The sequence below is a fragment of the Lontra canadensis genome, unplaced genomic scaffold, assembly GCF_010015895.1.
Source record: "Lontra canadensis isolate GAN:19392208 unplaced genomic scaffold, GSC_riverotter_1.0 scaffold4, whole genome shotgun sequence".
NCBI classification, from domain to species: Eukaryota; Metazoa; Chordata; class Mammalia; order Carnivora; family Mustelidae; genus Lontra; species Lontra canadensis.
This window is the reverse complement of record NW_022630998.1, coordinates 53,334,982-53,354,943: the sequence shown is the minus strand read 5'-3', so window position 1 is coordinate 53,354,943 and position 19,962 is coordinate 53,334,982. Positions and strand designations below refer to the sequence as shown.

The 19,962-nt window shown below is 38.8% G+C and overlaps 1 protein-coding gene across 12 annotated transcripts in view; it reads right to left on the bottom strand.

Moving 5' to 3' along the window:
* The window catches only part of JAKMIP2 (janus kinase and microtubule interacting protein 2), a 163,821-nt gene that overhangs the window by 37,419 nt on the left and 106,440 nt on the right, over window positions 1-19,962 (bottom strand). For all 12 annotated transcript variants that reach the window (XM_032850643.1, XM_032850630.1, XM_032850648.1 and 9 more), the window contains 8 exons: window positions 16,095-16,304; window positions 14,216-14,314; window positions 10,107-10,253; window positions 9,306-9,446; window positions 6,648-6,704; window positions 5,558-5,677; window positions 4,019-4,147; window positions 149-232 (listed from right to left, as the gene is read on the bottom strand). In XM_032850643.1, the coding sequence (XP_032706534.1) occupies window positions 149-232; window positions 4,019-4,147; window positions 5,558-5,677; window positions 6,648-6,704; window positions 9,306-9,446; window positions 10,107-10,253; window positions 14,216-14,314; window positions 16,095-16,304 (987 nt within the window). The remainder of the gene's footprint in view (window positions 1-148; window positions 233-4,018; window positions 4,148-5,557; window positions 5,678-6,647; window positions 6,705-9,305; window positions 9,447-10,106; window positions 10,254-14,215; window positions 14,315-16,094; window positions 16,305-19,962) is intronic.

Below are 19,962 nucleotides of genomic sequence, written 5' to 3'. Positions count from 1 at the left end.
AACATCGAGTTGAACATTCTGACACAGTTTGAGAAAGGTCACTGTGGAGAGCCAAGCCGTGTCCTGGGTGTGGCCCATGCACAGGGGCTAGAGGACGGTCGTACTGAATTGTTTGCATGTGCAGAAGAGCCAGCAACCGAATACCTACCTGCCCTTTCTGAGCCAGAGTCGCTTCCAGATCTTCAATTTTGGCTTTATACCTTAGCACCTCTGCTTGCAGCTGTTCTTGAGCCTAGTGAAATAAAAATTCCAGAACTCAGTAAGTAAAATAAATGGTAACTCAATATTTTCCCCTCCTTATGTTTCTTCATCAGAACTCAACAAGGGAGGGACGCCTGGGTGGCTCAGTTGGTTAAGCGGCTGCCTTCGGCTCAGGTCATGATCCCAGTGTCCTGGGATCGAGTCCCACATCAGGCTCCTTGCTCGGCAGGGAGCCTGCTTCTCCTTCTGCTTCTGCCTGCCTCTTGGCCTACTTGTGATCTCTCTCTCTCTGACAAATAAATAAAATCTTAAAAAAAAAAAAAAAAGAACTCAACAAGGGAGAAAAAAAAATGTCTATGACCAAAGAACCTTTTAAAACTATGTTTAGGATCTAAATTCTTGCCTAAAACTTTCCATGGTTCCTTTTACCACCAGGTTAAAATTCAAAGTCTTCAGGTGAGATGTGAGAACTCCTGTTATATTTGCAGTCTTCCCCCCACCACTCATCAACAGAGTTTACCCCTGATCATCTGCTGGTGATCTCATTTCCTAAATATACCTTGTAACCCTACATTTCTCTCTTATTTGAATAATTCCTCTTCTGGAAAGCCTTCTCCCTCTTTGCCTCTCCCAAAACTTGCCATTCTTTCAGAGCCAACTTTGTGCCCTAAATCTAAACCTAGATCCAGATGTATGTATATATGAATGAGGTGTATGTGGGCTAAGTATGTGTATCAGCATTTTTGGACACTGATCTTCTGTGGAGCAACCTTAACTTCATTTGTTTTCAGATTCTCTTGTCTTCTTCCTACATAGGACCTTATTTTCTATGAAAATTTAGTGGGTTCTTTGTTTTTTGCCCATACATATATTTTTTACTTATCTTAAGATCTTGATAGGTTCTTTAGTATAATGTGGAATAAAGTCAGCATTGGAAGAGATCCTTTTTTCTTCCTTCCTTCCTTCCTTCTTTTTTAAGGGGAGAGAGGGTAGGGAGGAACAAAGGGAGAGGGAGAGAGAGAACCTCAAGCAGACTCCCCATTGAGGAGCCTGAAAGAGGGGCTTGATCTCATAACCCTGACAACATGACCTGAGCCAAAATCAAGCAATGGATGCTTAACTGAGCCACCCAGGTGCCCCGCCCTTGACCCCCCTGCCCAGTTCTTCCTTTCTTAAAAGTAATCTCTTGGGGCACCTGGGTGGCTCAGTGGTTTAAGGCCTCTGCCTTCGGCTCTGGTCATGATCCTGGTCATGATCTGGTCAGGGTCCTGGGGCTGAGTCCCGCATTGGGCTCTCTGCTTAGCTGGGAGCCTGCTTCCTCCTCTCTTTCTCTGCCTGCCTCTCTGCCTACTTGTGATCTCTGTCAAAAAAAAAAAAAAAAAAAAAAAAAAGTAATCTCTATACCCAATGTGGGGCTTGAACTCACAATCCTGAGATCAAGAATTGCATGCTCTTACTGAGCCAGCCAGGTGCTCCTCCTTTTCTTATTCTTCATTGGGAGGAGAATATATCTTTGGACTGTTGAACATTATATTTAACTTTATCAGATTAAGAAAATCAGATTTATCAGATTAAAAAAATCCCAAACTTAATTTCACTAATTATTTTAACTTTAAATGAGCATGGACTACAATCTATTTTTCTCTTTTATCAAAATGATTACATCTTTTATTTTCATGATACTCATTCATCTATGTTATCTATTTTTGCATTCCTTTTTTTAAAATATTTTACTTATTTATTTAGAGAGATGGGGGCATGTAATCGAGAGTGGGTGAGGGCAGAGGGAGAGAGAGAATCTCAAGCAGACATCGTGCTGAGAGCAGAGCCTGATGCAGGGCTTGATCTCACGACCCTGAGATCATGACCTGAGCCAAAATAAGAGTTGGGACATTTAACCAATGGAGCCACCCAGGCACCCCTATTCTTGCATTTCTACTTTCTTTCAATTACTCTATTACTCTTTTTCTAACATCTTGATTTGTTTTAGACTATTTTGCTGAGAAGGGTTAAGTTTCTTTGACTTTCATGGCCAGAGATAACACTAAACCTTTATTTATTTATTTAAAGATTTTATATATGTATTTGACAGAGAGAGAGAGAGAGATCACAAGTAGGCAGAGAGGCAGGCAGAGAGAGGGGGAAGCAGGCTCCCCACTGAGTAGAGAGCCTGATTTAGGGCTCAACCCCAGAACCCTAAGATCATGACCTGAGCCGAAGGCAGAGGCTTAACCCACTGAGCCACCCAGGTGCCTCTAAACCTTTATTTAGAGGTGGCGGTGAAGTGAGAGGAAGAACTGGTTTCTATATCATCACCTCTTCAAAAAACAAGATGTATGCCATTATCTTAATTAGCCAACCCTATGTTGGTGAGAATGCTTCATACATGCTAATCATGAAAACCACAACTATTACATATTAGGGAATAAACACGAAGGAACACACATACATCCCTTTCTAATGATTGCCTGCCTATTTATTTCAAATCACAGTGTTTTTTGATTTATTTAATTTTAAAAGATTTTATTTATTATTTATTTGACAGAGATCACAAGTAGGCAGAGAGGCAGGCAGAGAGACGGCGGGGGGGAAGCAGGCTCCCCGGTGAGCAGAGAGCCCGATGCAGGGCTCGATCCCAAGACCCTGGGATCATGACCTGAGCCGAAGGCAGAGGCTTTAACTCACTGAGCCACCCAGGTGCCCCCACAGTGTTTTTTAAAAATGTTTATATTCATTTATGTATAAATACGCATGTGTACGTAGGTATGTTACAATTTAAAAATACACAACTATAATATCTATCCTGTCCCATTAAACAACTACAAGTAGGTCCTACAACACTCCTCAGCATACTACATACCCTTTAAACTGGGAAATAGGATAAAATCACTGGGTGGGCATAATCCTTTTTGTCCCATGTAAATTAATCTATGAGGCAGTTATGGCACCGGTGGTTAGGACTGTGAACTCAGAAACATGAGGTTGATACCCTAGCTTTCATCTAACTGAGCTAGATATCCTGGTTTCAACCTAGCTAATCTACATTTAACTCCTCCTAAGCTATTATCTCCTCTCCTATAAAAAGGACATAGCTAAGAATAGCATCTAACTCATAGGGTTGTTTGAGGATTGCATCAGATGATGTATAGAAAGTGCTTACAACCAAGCCTGCCACACTGCACTCACAACATTTTAAGTATTAGTATTGTATGCATGTGGCTTTTTTTTTTTTAATAAGCTTATGAGAGGCAATCATGATTTAATGGAAAGAACATGTGACCCAGCAAGATTTTAGGTGGAATCCAATCCAAGTTTTCTATTAATTAGCTATGTGATCTCGGGCAATTTAGTTAACCCCTCAGAGCCTCGAACTCACCTTTTATAAAACACCTGCCTTGGGGTGGTGTCATAAAAATTAAATGAGATATTGTCAGTGAAAATTCTTTGGAAGTTGTCAATGTAATGCTGTGCACTTATTAACTAAGAGAAGAAAGTGGCTAACCACAGAAGTATTTTTTCCAAGCAAGGAGGTAAAAAAAATGGATTATCAAAATTCAATATTGCCTAGCTTTGAAAATATAAGCTTTCAAATAGCAAGAATAAGAACTACTATCTTTAAAGGAACAAAGCATCGATCTAAGTTGGTTCTAATGTCTCTAGATGCAAGGTTTGTTGACATAAAAGATAAAACAGTTCAAAAGCCGCAGTGGAGAGGATACAGGGGAAGCTATCCTACTGATATTTTTATGTGCATGGTACTTTTATGTTACGACTGCTGCAAGTCAATTCAGAGCCCTCTCCCCAGATGTATACTGACCTTGGCTTCCCTTTCAGCATCGATGATACCTCCAGTCTGCTCCTGCAGGAGGGCATATGCTCTTTGGAGGGCCTGATATTCTTTTGTTAATTGTCGAAATCGTAGCTCAGATTCCTCAGCTGCTAAACTCTTGAGGTTACAAGAAAAGCCAAAAAATAATTAGGTTATGTTTGCATCCTGTGTTCAATGTGAAACACTAACATTTGTCCACTTTATAAAGAGAAGTAAATATCTGTTTGATACTGGATTCAGTATAATTTTGTTCTTTTTTTTTTTTTTTGTAATTTTATTTTATTTTTTTTTCAGTGTTCCAAGATTCATTGCTTATGCACCACACCCAGTGCTCCATGCAATACGTGCCCTCTCCTTAATACCTACCACCAGGCTCACCCAACCACCCTCCCCTCTAAAACCCTCAGTTTGTTTCTCAGAGTCCATAGTCTCATGGTTTGTCTCCCCCTCCGATTTCCCCCAACTCACTTCTCCTCTCCATCTCCCAATGACCTCTGTGTTATTCCTTATGCTCCACAAGTAAGTTTTGTGTGGGGGAGTAGCAGAGGGAGATAAAGAATCCCAAGCGGGCTCCACACCCAGTGCAGAGTCTGAGATGGGGCTTGATCTCACGACTGTGAGATCATGACCTGAGCCGAAATCAAGAGGCAGACACTTAACCAACTGAGCCACCCAGGCACCCTGTGATTTTCTTTTATTTGTTTTTTCCTGTGATTTTATTCTTAATTTTAAAGTATGTACATAGACACAAACACTTGTAGTACTTTCAAGATGGACATCACATAAATACTTAATGTTTGTTAATATGAGGTGTTTGTTTATTTATACATATCTGATGATTGGTTACTCTTTTGGTTTGGATTACAGTCAATTTTGAATCCAAATGAGAAGAAGTTACACCTAGCTTTTGGATTCAAATGGGAGGAAATGATAGAGTTTTAGTCTCAATTCTTTTCCATACATCCATATGCAACAATTTCTTGATTGATCTTGAGATAAACTTAAAAATATACTTTCACGGCTTTAGGTCTCAAACTTCAGAGCATAATATAATCACCAGGGAGCTTTGTGAAAAATGCAGATTTGGGGGTTCTATCCATAAGATCCTGACTCAGGAGGTATGTAATAGAGTTCAGGAATTTTCACTGTGATTGAACCCCCCGTAGGTGATTCTGACAATGGTAGTCTACAAAGCACACTTTGCTAAACCCTGTCCTCAACTGTATCTAGAAGCTTGTTCTTCTAAGCCTCTTCCTCCGTCCTCACCTTCCTTGTGAGAAGAATTTGGGATAGTAACTTTTAAGTTTGAAAAAAGTCTTCCACTTACAGAATTTTAGACAAGTCGTAAAAGGGTTACATGACATTGGTGAAGCTATTTTCCAAGAGGTAACAAAGTAAAAATGGAACGATTGTGTGATCATTTTGCACAGCTCAGAAAGGATATAAGAAGTGCAATGCTTTCTCTCCATTTTAAATGAAAGGTTTGGTGATAGTATCACAGAAGACTATAGAAGTGGAAAAGCTTACTTCATCTAAGTCATCATCAGGAGTAGCTGGTGTTCGGTCAGTTCTAAACGAGGCCATGGATGATGTCTCTGAATCCATGGAGTCCTCATCATAGCCAATAAATGGGTCCAAAACAGGCCTCTAGGGGAGGGAAAGTACATATTTACTGACACAACTAGAAGTGGGTAAAGTCAACATATTATCAGGCATATGTGCAAAAGGACACCAAAGACAGGGGTCTTTTAGTGCTTCTTGGAGGAAATAAACACTCTGGGCATGAACACAATCATTCCTATAGAAACATGTCTCCTTTTGTTTCACTCATGATGTTTGTGAGGAATGTTCATGGATATTTTGCTCTCTTCATAGAAACAGTGGCGCCTCTTTTACATTACATTTTATACCATGAGGAGTTTATGTGATTTGCTCTTTCCGGTACTTAAAATATAATCAAGACATTTAAAGTCCAGGCACCTATTTGGGATTCTCAAATTGTAAGTCTTACCATCCAATCCCATACCCAAATCAAGTAACGTATTTGATAAAAACAAAATCAAACAAATTAACAAATTAACAAAACTCTGCGGATTATAAGAGACTATACAGAGATGGGTGGACTGAGAGTACCGTTACTAGTAATCATTATCAGAATAGTATCCGAGTGAAGTATCCATATCCAATGGAATAATAAAATCAAACTACTATCAATAATACTCTTCAAGAGAATAATAAAAATATACTAATAATTACAGGGTGAGTAAGAGACACTAATGTTGTTCACCAGGAGGCATTAAATCATGTGTATCTCTCGCATATTCTTGGGAGTCTGACTCTCCAGCTTGTCAGATAATGCCTTCTACATCAAACCTAGTGCCTTATTCGCTCAGATAAAGTCATAGTAAAGCAAACCTTAAAGGTTAAAATCCACAATGTAATAATTTTTGGACTTCTAAGAACTATTAAGAGATTTTCTTCTAGCAAATAGAGCCCATGGTTTGCTGCAATTTAGGAACATTTAATTTATCACATCTTTGCAGGAAGATTCCTTGGCAAGCCTCACTTTTCTCACAGAGCTTGTGGCAAAAGCCTGATAACCTAGTTTTCCCATTACCTTAATTGGCTTGGAACTTCTTCTGTGTTTTCTCCTACGGATGAGCTTTTCTCGGTCCTGGAAAACAGATGAAGAACTCAGATGTTGAGTTGGTACATGTTTCCCTCTAGGTGGTCCCCTCTGCTCTGCAATGATAGAGTTGGTTTTCCCCTGAGGCATTATGCCTTTCTATTTAAAATAAGATTGTGTTTTATAATTTTGGCAAATTTAAGGTTTGCTACTTACAGATCTTTTTAAAGATTTTATTTATTTATTTGAGAGAGAGGGAGAGCACAAGTAGGGGGAGGAGCAGAGGGAGAGGAAGACAGAGGGTAAAGAATCTCAAACAGGCTTCACACTGGGTGTGCCAGGCTTGATCTCATGATGCTGAGATCAGGAACTGAGTGGAAACCAAGAGTTGGCTGCTTAACCAATTAAGTCAGCTGCCCCGCTACTTACATATTTTTTAAGTAAAAATACACTACAACTTTTCCTGATAATCTATGTGGATCTGAGAGCCTCCCAATAAGGAAGTACACTGTCTTCTTCATCAGAATCCTTTGTTACACTTGAAGATCAAGTAGCTCTGAAAATACTCATATTTTCCCAAAGAACAATTTTTGTTTTCTTAAACCCAAAATTACTTTCTATATAAGTATTAAAAAAGTGCTATTTTGCATAAACTTTATTCTTTTCATTTAATCAGTTGAAAGGCATAGCAAGCTGTCTCAGACTCTCATTCTTACCTGTAGCCTCCGAAAATGGGAACAGAGTATCTACTGGGTTGGAGTAATCTAGTGGGTTTTTGTGGGGGAGGGGGTTGTTATAGTTGGAATGTTCTGGGAAACTCAAAGAATATCCAGAAATCACAATCGATTTCTTTTCTTTTTTTCCCCCCACAATCGATTTCTTGATTTATTGTTGCTGTGGATGGAGATATCCTGGGAATTTGGTGCTCATCCACTAAGTACCCCACATATTTACTGTACAAATTTAAAGGTAGATTAAATAAGTGACACTTAGTTTCCCTGAAAGTCTGGACAATATGCGTCAACACATCAAATACCCCCCCCCTTTTTTTTTTAAGATTTTATTTATGTATTTGACAGAGAGACAGAGAGAGAGCACAAGTAGGCAGTAGCAGAAAGAGGGAGAGAGAGAAGCAGACTCCCTGCTGAGCAGTGAGCCCAATACGGGGCTTGATCCCAGGACGCTGGGATCATGACCTGAGCCGAAGGCAGCCGCTTAACTGACTGAGCCACCCAGGCACCCCAACACATCAAATTCCTTTAAGAAACTTTTAGCTTAAGTTCAGATACTCAAAGTCAAGAACAGTATGGCTGAGAATCAAGATTCTGGGATTTTCTAGAAATTAAGGATGTGGATGTGAAGTAAGAGGCACACTGCTTTAGAAGGCCATATTTAATACATGATCTCGTTTATGCCAGTGATGTTAACCTTTAGGATTTCTTGCCATGTAAAAATATTTTTATTATAAAACCCCAATATATCTGAAACTTTTGAAAATTTATACTTAGATTACTCTAATACAGTATATGCCTTTTAACTCAACATAGATGATTTTAAAAGGATAAACCACAGATAGTTTTTTTTTTTTTAAGATTTTTATTTATTTGACAGATCACAAGTAGGCAGAGAGGCAGGCAGAGAGAGAGAGGAGGAAGCAGGCTTCCCACTGAGCAGAAAGCCCGACGCGGGGCTCAATCCCAGGACCCTGGGATCATGACCTGAGCCGAAGGCAGAGGCTTTAACCCACTGAGCCACCCAGGTGCCCCACCACAGATAGTTATAACCTGAAGTTATCATCTTTTCTCCCCTCAACAGCAATTAATCAGCTTGCTCACCTTACTCTGGAGACACTTGCCTAAGCCCCCCAACCCCAACTGCTGGTTCTTCAACTCTCTGGCCCTTGGCTTGGTCCTGAAGTGAGAGTGACCAGAGATAACCATAATGGAATAAAGACAGAGAGGCAAAGAGGAAACTGAAAGGCGTCTGAAGGTCTTAGTCCACTGCTGCTAGCAAAACAGGCCTTGACCAGATGTAAATGGGAGTAATAACAGCTCTACAGGCACTGAGGTCGTGGTCAGAAGATCAGGACTGAAATTTCCACTCTGTCATGCAATTACGATGTCACCTTCTGCACTTGACTCCCTGTACCCACACTGGAAGTTTGTGTGTGGTGTTCAGGGCAGAGTGAAAAGTGCTTCGACAGAGGTTCATTCAACAAATATTAAACTGTACCTATGTACTAGACACTGAATTAAATGTTGGGAAATAAGAGGCATATGATCCTGTTATTGTTGGCCAAATATTTAATCGCCGAGCCTCAGAATCTTGATACTGGAATGCAATTATAAGGTATACCCACACTACCTACCTACTCACATGATGCATTTGGAAGTTCTTTTAGGGTGTTCTGCAACCAAGATTTGTGTTACCAAACTAGTTAACAAAGGATTATAACTGAAAATGTATAAAACAGTTTAATAATATGAACTATTTTTGGAGTAGAGGCTCTTCAACCTACTTATGTATTGAATATATAAACGTGGGCCTTTGGGGCTAATCTGAAATTATTAAGTGCTTCCAGTGTATGTTGATTTCTCTGCTACTTGCCCTTGGAAACAGCTTAGAGTTTATAGGTTCATCGAGACCTACCCTTGTGAGCTCATCAATAATGTTCTGCTGCTCAATGACTTGAAGTTTTAAAAACTCTGTCTCTTGTTCTTCATTAGCTTGATCGAGGTCATTCAGAGATTTTAATTTCTTTAAGGGTGGGTGGGATGTTATTTTTTCTCTCTGGATTAGAAAAGAAGAAAGTATAGGTAGAGACTTTAAAATTCCCAAACTTGAACAGTTCACATAAAACATCTGTAGAAACTTTATGAGGCTCCAGCTAAATGTGAAAATTGCTCAGCTTCACAGATGCCATCAACGAAAACCCTCAAGTATATTGTATTTTCTACAAGTCAAAATCATCAGGGATGTCTGAAGATCTCGATAGCTGTGCTGTAAGTCTGTTAAGAGTGCATGAGCTTATCACCGTCCATACATAATTCAAGTGGCAGCATCTATTTCTCAACTATTATGCAATGTCTCAGAAGATGAGAGCACCCATTGTACAGTTCTATAAAGAGCACGTTAGTGAAATTCTTGGAAGGAAGTCTCTGTGGCTGAGGAGCTATGTTGAAAGTTTGCTTCTCTATTGGGAAGATTTTGGAAAGTATGCAGATCCTGAAACACTCCTACCATTCTGCAAATTTAGAAACCCCTTTAAATTCAGAGCCAGCAACTTTCTCTTGCTTTCTTCCTTTAAGGTTCCTTGTTTACACAGGGAAAAACCCCAACTTTCATGAATATCATTGTATTTTAAAAACAAACTCAGAAAGAGCAGTAAGTCAGGTTAGTGGTGTAATATAAAGAGGGAAGCTGCAGTCTTGCAGAGTCTGTGATACACACCATTTCCGAATTTTCCTTGGTAACGGCTTTTAGCTTCTCTTCCATGCGTTGCAAAGACACCATCAGCTCATCGTTCCTCTTGGCGAGGCACTTGTTCCTTTCCAGAAGAGGTTTACATTGTTTCTCGGTTTCCCGCACACGTTTTAACTGGGAAGACATAAGTTATAATTTGTCTCTTGTGCTGGAGTAGATGTGGGGGCAGAAGGAGTGAACTGACAGGGATAAAACCTACCCGGGGCCACCTTGGTCTGCTTCTCTGTGTCTCAGAACTGACCATGTCCATCCTTCATTTAACAGCCCGACTGCTTTGTTTTCAGTTTCCTCTAATGCTTTGCCATCAGAGTATTCACAACTCTCTACCAAGTATTACCTTCAAGGAGGTGTGGCCAAGGTTTTGCTTTTGGAAATGCTCAGGAAGAGCAATTGCATGCCTTGCTTGCCCTTGATTCCTCCAGCCCAGTTATCCTGCACACTCAGCCCCCATCTCATGCTGCTCATACCTCTCCCCAGGCCTGCAATGACCCCTCACTGGCTCAGAGAGATAAAGCAGCTAGTGTGAATCACAAGTCACTAAGTAGTGCAACCAGGACCCAAACCCAAGCCTGGTTGTCGCCAAAACCTGTTCTTCCCATGAGAGATGTTGCTAAGACTCCTAAAACCGTACTAAGGCTGTTCATTCATTTTTAAAAGTTTTTTCATTTTTTTTTTGTAATCTCTACACCCAATGTGGGGCTTGAACTCATATGAACTCATAACCCCAAGAGCAGGAGGCTCATGTTCTTCTAAGCCAGCCAGATGCCCCAAGGATGTTTATTTTTAAGAAAATGTTACTGAGGGAAAAAAAAAAATACTCTCAAAACTTTATTGATATTTGTATTTAAGAATATTTCATTCTCACCGAGCTTAGGAAAAGTATGATTATATTCTTACCCACCCGTAATTAAGAGTGACCATATTCTGGTTTGCTAGTTAGTCTAAGGCAGGGTTTCTCAACGTCTGCACTCTCGACATTCTGGGCTAGATATTTTTTGTCATGAGGAGATGTCCTGCATTGTAGAATGTTTAGCAGCATCCCTGGCCTCTGCCCGCTAGATGCTGGTAACATCCTCCCAGTTGTGACAATCAAAAATGTCTCCAGATACTGCCAAAACTGCCTCTAGCTGAGAACCACTGGTCTAATTTTATGAATGCTATCTTGGGGTAATTGTTAATAGTCCCCCCCCCTTTTACTCTCAAAACTCCCTTTTATACTCAAAACTCTCATTTGGATGACATATTTTATGGTCCCTCTATATATAACAATTTCCATTTCCATGTGAAAGTTCCTGTGCTTAGTTCAGTGACTTTATACTAATGTTTCTGAATGAGTATGTATTGGGGGAGGGGTACTTTAGCAAGCAAAGTGGTGGGGTCTATCAATCAGAATCATCTGACAAGATTGTTTAAAGTACTCACTCTTGTTTTTGAGAATCTAACATTTTCGGAAGTACTGGAGTAGGAGAATTAGCTACCTATAAATATTTGAAACAGCTGCTTGTGGGATTCTAAAACAGTACTTCCCAACTGTATCCTAACTTCCATTTGGAAACTCATTTTATATCAAAGGCCAAAAATTTTTTATAACCTCATTTAATCCTCAGATTCGAGTTTTAGTGTCTGAAGAAACCATATTAAATATGAAACATATACAAGGACAAAAAATCATTCCACTAGGTTCACTATTTTAAACTTTGTCTCTTTTCTGAAGGTCAATGACAAGGGTTTTAAACAGTTAAATTTACTTAGTAGATGCTATTTACAGAAGATGCAGAAAAACACATGTAAAAGGAGATATCAGTAATTCTATCATACCATACATTAGTAAGCACAGATCCAAAGTACCTAAAAAAAAAAGGTTTCTTTTAAAAGATATAACAAATATTATAAAGTGTGAAAGTCAATATATTCATGAAACCACCAAAAGAAAATATCCGATATAGTGCAACTGACATCAGACCAAGACTTTAAGTCAAGAAGTATTACTAAAGATAAAAAAAAAATCAGGATGCAAACATTTAATAAATCTTAATTTACATGTACCTAGTAATATAACTTCAAATATATATATAAAACAAACTCAACAAAACTAAGAATAGATATGGACAAATCTGTTGGGAGAAGAAGCACACAGAAAAAGTATAAAGATATAGGAGATTTTAAACAAGACTACTAATGAACTTGACTCAAAACCCTTGCAATGATTGCAGAGTATACCTTCTTTTTATGAGAACATGGAATGTTTCTATAATTGACAGTATGCTACCATTAAAAAGTAGATTTCAACAAGTTTTAAAGAATGAAATGATACAAAGTATTACTGACTAATGTAAAATTGCGTGTCAACTGTACTTCAACTTAAAAAAAAAGAAATAATATAAAGTATATTCTCTGACTACAATGGAATTCAGGTAGAAATCATTAGCAGAGAGATAACTCAAAAATCTCCAAATATTTAGAAGTTAAGCCTTACGGTGCTAAGTAAACCATGGGTTGAAGAAGAAATCATATATTAGAAAAGATTTTGAAATAACAATACATTATGACATAAAAAATGTAATGGGATGAAGCTAGTCATGCTTAGAGACTTATGACTTAAAATGTATATATTTGGAAAAAACAAAATGCTGAAATTATAACTTCTTTGTACCAAGAACTACCATTAAGAATGTACAATGTGGGGCACCTGGGTGGCTCAGTGGGTTAAAGTCTCTGCCTTCGGCTCAGGTCATGATCCCAGGGTCCTGGAATCGAGCCCCACATCGGCCTCTCTGCGCAGCGGGGAGACTGCTTCTCCCCGCCCCCCACCTGCCTGCCTCTCTGCCTACTTGTGATCTGTCAAATAAATAAATAAAATCTTAAAAAAAAAAAAAGTTACAATGTAGGCACAGAGCAGGATTTTTTTTTTTTTTTTTTAAGATTTATTTGTGAGAGAGAGAGAGACAGCATGAGAGAGCATAGGGAAAGGGCAGAAGGAGAAAGAGAAGGAATCCCTGGCAGACTCCATGCTGAGGCTGGAGCCTGACAAGGGCTTGATCTCAACACTCTGAGATCACGACCTGAACCGAGACCAAGAGTCAGACATTTAACCGAATGAGCCACCCAGGTGTCCCCAGAGCAGAATATTTTAAATACAAATATACAAAAATGATATAAAGAATTCCTAATATTAATAAGAAAATAAAGGCAACACAAAAGAAAATTTTATGAAAAACAAAGGGCAAATCACACAAGGACACCCCAAAAGCCAAAATATATTTGATAATTCACTCAACCTCCTTATTGAGGAAAGTAAAAACCAAAATCCTACAATCAGAATATTGCTCATACCCACCATACTTATTAATATGATCAACGATCTGTGCATGTTGGCAAAGCTGGGGAGAAATTGCCAAGTCTCCCACATTGGCAGTAGGAATGCAATTGTTCTCACAACTGTGGAGACCGAGGACCAGTACTAAGTCTGACCACATGCACACCCTACGACCCAGTCATTCTGCTCCTTGGTAAGTTCTCAGCAGAAACGAACACATTTTCTCACCAAAGACATGTAGCAGCACTACTAACATTGAAACTGCTAAGAAACACTATAAATGCCCATTAATAATTGAAGAGGAAATATACTGTGGTGTATTAACTGAATACAATAGAGTAAGAAAATGAATGAGGGACACATGTAATACAGTGAGTGACTTCCACAAATGTAATGCTGGGCAAAAAAGCCAGACACAGGAGAGTGATTACTGTAGGATGCCATTTACGAAACATTTAAAAAATGGTGATGCACGTCTACAGTGACAGAATTCAGTGAGTGGATTAGTTCTGGAAGGATGTGACTGGTAGAATTCCCAAGAGAGGGAGGCTCTGAGGCACTGGTAATCTTCCAGGTACTCATCAGAGCGGTGGTAGTATGGGCGTATTTCTTTGGGCATGTTTATTAAACTGGACCTTTATTATCTGTGCATAATATCTTTATTATGTTATACTTCCACAACATCTTATAAATTTTCTTAAACAAAACACTTAAGAAAAATCACCATATAAATAAACAAGTAATTCTGGGCAGAACTCACCAGTTCGTTTCGTTCATCTCCAAGCAGGGTGTTCCTGTCTTCTAATTTTCTTATAGTGGCATTCAATTCAGCTATTCTCTTCTGATTTCTTCTCAAATCCTGTGCATGGAAATTAAAATGGGTATTTCTTCCATAACACTTTTCACAAAGTTCGGGAATTCCACTCATAAAAGTAAGAGGTTTGGTTCCTTGCACCTGGCTTACGAGGGGAGAGTAAAATGTTCTGTATTCAGAGAAGAGTAAATATTTACTGTCTTCTAACCCTTGATATTCACTGCTTGGGTTGAAGACCAGGCCTGATTGAAAGTGCAAATGAATTCCATGTGGCAGATACTCTCTGGAGCCCTGACTCCTGGCAGGGTGACTGGTAGATGGTTGGATGAGCCTCTCAGATTTGTGAGCTCTGAGACTAAGGTCATTCAGTGATTACGTGAGGTTAAGGAACATCTCTTAAGTCATGGCTACACATTGTTTCCCACAGTTAGGACAAATGTCCTATCATACTTGGCCAAAGAATAGAAGATAGGGCTGGGCTTTGAAAATTCCTACATACTCCTGGAGAAAAAGGTCAGAGTGAGAAGGTTGGTGTATTACCTTCATGCCTTTGTTGGTACATTTTGCCCAGAGCTACTGGCGTCCCCACTGTCATAATAGCCGTGGATCACTTTACACATGGCTCTCATGGACTGATTCCATGCTCTAGCATCCATAAGACCATTACAGACTTTCAATTCCATTATCATCTTACACTTTGATAGTGCTGTACTGTTGACAAACCAGTTTCCCACACATTTTATCTCCAGATTCATAAAATCCTAGAGGATTTAGCAGGACAGTGAAGATTCAGGGAGGTCATAATTCATTCAAAGTCTTGCGGCTACTATCAATAGGTCAATAATTAATATTTATTGAATGCTAACTATGAACCAGACACCGTGCTCAACATTTTACAGACCATTTCTTCCAGACCTCTGACCAGCCTTATGGCCCATTAGTGCGTCTCTTTTACAGATGAGGAAACTCTGAGCAGGAAAATGATTTGCCTGAGGTCACACGGTAAGTGGCAGATCCAGAATTTGAACTATAGAGTCTGACCCTAGAGCCCATTCTTTAGACAATTTTGCTGCACTGCAGGTAAATGTCAGGGATAGAACTGAAACTTACATCTGCTAAATCCTGATTCCGCCACCTACGGGGATATATATATCTTGAATACCAATTCATAAATTATTCATTACTTGGTTCTAAAGTACTACTTTGGAACCTATCTCTGTTCCTAAATAATACATTTTCATCTTTTTAGCAGCTACATGATTTGAAAGGTGTAAGTTATGAAAGCAAACTATATACAAGCTGATTTCTCTGGCTGCAGTTCTTAAAATAATTTCTCCTATAAAATGATCAAAATCCAGGGTAATAAGTGAGAAGTTCAATTAGACTAGAAGCTTTCCGAGGATGATTTAAACTGTTTAGTTTTTTATACAGTCCCACAGTTTGACTAATGTAGAAAACAACCGGCTTTGCCAATTTCCAACCCAATGGTTCACCCAAGGGAAAATTACCCGTCTTGGCAAGAGTTTCACCTAATTTATGACTCTTATAATAGGCTGAAGTTTGCATAGGTACCACATGGGCAGAAAAATTCTATGCAAGATTTAGAAAGACCTGTAATTCTCTTGTGAGCTGCTAATGCAGGGCAGACCACTTCGTTGTCTATGAGTTTAGAAAACCCTGTTCCCAAGATACTAGCTGGTTTTATAGGAGGAGGTAGAATTGATTTCTTTGTAGCAAACAGGAAAAGAGCTTAAGTGAAAAGTAAAACTTGGGAGCTGAATAAAAGATGACTCCTGAGTTCTTTTTTCAGCTCAGACAGACTTACAGGGCTGCCGCAGTGCTCGGAGCCATCTCCTGCTCTTCCCGGAATCTCTCGTTTCGGACTGCTCATGTTACACTCGGCCTCCTTGACCAGAAAGAGCTGTTCATCCAATGCCTCCTTCTGCAGCTGCAGTTTCTGTACATAGCCAGTTTGGGTCTCCAGTTCCTTTTCCAGGGAAAAGATGATCCTGTCCTTGGCTTTAATCTCATCCATCTGAATTAAATGACACCCAGAACATTTTATTTAACAATGTTGTAAAAAAAAAAATGCATTTTTACAATGGCAGGAGTTTAACTTCTTTCCTTTGATTGTTATAGGAAAAAATTATGACTGTGACAGTTATACTGAATTTATGAACAAGAGAAGGCAACACTGTGTAATGAAAGGCTACCCTCGGATAATGAGGCATCAAAGAGAGTAAATTTTCTCTCTGGTATATCCTGTGTAGATGCTTTAGTTCAATATATTGTTTGAAATAGTCTAGGTTGGTTGGATTTAGAAAGGAGAGGTTAACTTTAAAATGGGTCATTTGTAAAATAAAACAAAATAAAATGGGTCATTTGTGTTAATAAAGACAGATACTCAATATTCTATTACAGTGTTTCCCAGGACAATTTTTGATGTTCCTTCCTGTTCGGAGGAATAGCCTCTAAGTTCACTTTAAACAGCAGCATGCACTATGGTCATTTTGCGCTGACAAAGCTGCAGACTGTCCAGGACACTAGTCAGTTCCTAAGGCCAGTATGTTTGCGTTCAGGTGGCAAATGTGGAGTGAATTCAGGAGTGAATTTGGAACATGGTTCGTGTTAGGTGGATCTTTCCATTGAGCAAACAGCTAAGGCAATCATTTTATTACCATCAGAGAAAACCATGGTCGGGACAAGAAGAGGAATGGGAAACATCTGGTAATATTAGCCACTGTTTCCCCTCCTGTATCTGTGGGACATATTTATGGACCCCAACACTCACTTCTGTTAAGTCTCAGCATGGTCTCAGAATTATTTGTCAACTAAAGGCCATAAGCATTTGATAACAACTGATCGGGAGCTTCATTGCACTAAAAAATTAGTGCCATTCCTGGTGAGGGCTAGTGAAGTTAATGACTTTAAACAATTCTGAAGAAAGCATAACGATCAGGCAAAATCTTTCTTCTCATTTTATTGTATTTCATGAGAATATTTAAAATGGAGATAGGATAGAGACATTTAATACAAATGATATTATACTGTTCTCTTTATAAAAAGGTCTCCTTATTTATAACAAATCACTTTGTGTAAATCTTTCTTTGCTATGTTCCTTATATAAATATGCCTATGTATATATTTGGAACAAAAATTGATGCATAGTCCCATTTTTCCCCAGGTAACTATCTGCAAGCTCCTGCCTCTCAGTCACAGGATTACATTTTAGATCAATGTTGGAAGGACATGGGGCTAAATTTCGCATGGTCCTGTGATATCATCTGATAACTTGATGAGTAGTCAAACACTGTCCTTTAATTCCAGAATGAAAGCACTGTCTTTAGTTTCTACCTCCTTGTAGAAGATTTGAATCCAGTGTTTTTCTTAACTAGGTTGTACATTCATTTGTTAGACCTGTCATCTACGACGTCATTTACAGTTTACCATGGTTCCACGCCTCCGTGCTCCTAGTTGGTTCTGATGTACCCTACCTAAATGAACTTGCTGGGAATCACTCCCATACTACCCATATAATCATCCTCATCATGGCCACATCCCACATCATAACTAAAATTTATTGATTTTTTACAACATTCAAGGCACTATCCTCAGAACTTTACACACCTTATCTCCTCTTATAACAATCCTACACACAAATTTTATTATCACCATTTTACAGATGATAATTGAGGACCCAAAGGGTTTCCAACTTTGTCATAATCCTATAGTTAATAAGCGGTGAAGCCAGATTTTTAAGTTCAGTCTTCTGACCCCAGAGCCCATTCTAACAGGCTATGCAGTAATGATCCCAAAATTACCCTTACCCTTCCAGCACTTTCCAAAGTAGTTTTCTTAAGAATATCCAGTAATCAGTGTCGATGAGTCTCTATTGCATAGTGATTTTAAGCATAGACTCAGGCTTCAGAATACTGAAAAATCTTCCAAAATTCTAGTTCTTAGATGGGAATGGGTGTCTAGCAGAATTCCCTGGATAAATTTTCTAAACAGAATGGCTTTCATTTCTCTCCCTTCCAGTTCCAAAAAAATGGATCTGGGTGTGGGGGTAGTAACAGAACAAGAAGAAAAAATAAGTACATCTGCACTACTGAAAAACTTCCCATGTTATTCTGTTTGCACCCAGTTTTTTAACCACTCTTGAGGTAGCTTAGATTGTTACTAAGAGAGAATGCATCGTCTACTTTAGCAGTATGCTGGTGAAAGGAAGTCAGAGAAGAAACTACAGATCAACAAGTGGATACACTTGCAGATTTTATATCGAAAATCATCAACAAACACAAATAGTTGATGTACAGCATCCTTTTCATTTACCCACCTGCTGACTCCAGAGTTCATAGTCCTGGTTCTTTCTTCATCAACTGTTGTCATTTCAAAAACCAAAGGCAAGGCAGAGACCAAAGTTTCTGCACTGTGTTTGGTTTTTATTGTCAACCAGGGCAATAGAATGAATTGCAAAGAATTTGGAAAGTGTGGCAAAGGTAACATTTTATGGTCACACTATATTGTAGTACAAAGAAAATGACACATTTAGCTTTCAAAATATTCTATGGTAACCATTTTTACCTAAAATCGAGATCCTAGAGATATGGTCCAAGGAACATAACTGGAGTTCTTACAAAATTATTGCTTAGAATTGGCAGACACAAAAGGGAAGTGTAGTTTTCCTAAGAAAATATTATTATTTTTAAAGAGAGTAAATATTATTATTTTTAAAGATTTTAAAGTACTCTCTTGGGGCTTGAACTCACAACCCTGAGATCAAGAGTCGCATGCTCCACCAAACGAGTCAGCCAGGCGACCAGAAAGTATTATTGTTGGAGAAGCATAAAGTGCATTCTAACAGGTGAGGGGTAATTTGATAAGACAGGACTAAGATAGAACTAATACTAAACATTCTAAGTATAGACGCATGTAAATGTTTCTTCTAAAATAACTGGACGTGGTCAACTTAGGACATTATGGATTTCAAATAATTGAAATAAAATAATATAATGAATAAATGAAATAATGAATAATGAAATAAAATAAATAATATAATGAAATAAAATAAAACAAATAATTACATTTGTTTTATTTTTAGGTATAGTGAGAGACCAATGTGGTTTTTGGCCATACGTATTAAAAAGAAAGATCCAACTCTATAGGCTTGAAATAAGTCTTGGAAATTGGCAATAGCAAATAAAGTACTTAGGAATAGTTTAAAAATTATAGAGGCCACTGTTTTGAATGGCTCTTATTTATTTTGAGAAAGAAGATCTATTTTAAAAATGACCAGGGTTCTTATGGCTCTATTTCTTGTTTTCAGACACAGTTCCTGGAAAGAAGACAGGTGAATCACTCAGGATGCTCTCAGCGACCGCCATTTCAGATACCTTGTAAGCCACAGAAACTTCCCCCACTCCTGTAAAAAGCCAGTGGCATTTTATAAATAGAAAGCTCACAAAACATGTTGATTTTAGAAGAGTTCATAATTTAGAATATTTTTTTTTAAGATTTTATTTATTTATTTGACAGACAGAGATCACAAGTAGGCAGAGAGAGAGAGAGAGGAGGAGGAGGCAGGCTTCCCGCTGAGCAGAGAGCCTGATGCGGGGCTCGATCCCAGGACCCTGGGATCATGACCTGAGCCGAAGGCAGAGGCTTTAACCCACTGAGCCACCCAGGTGCCCCTA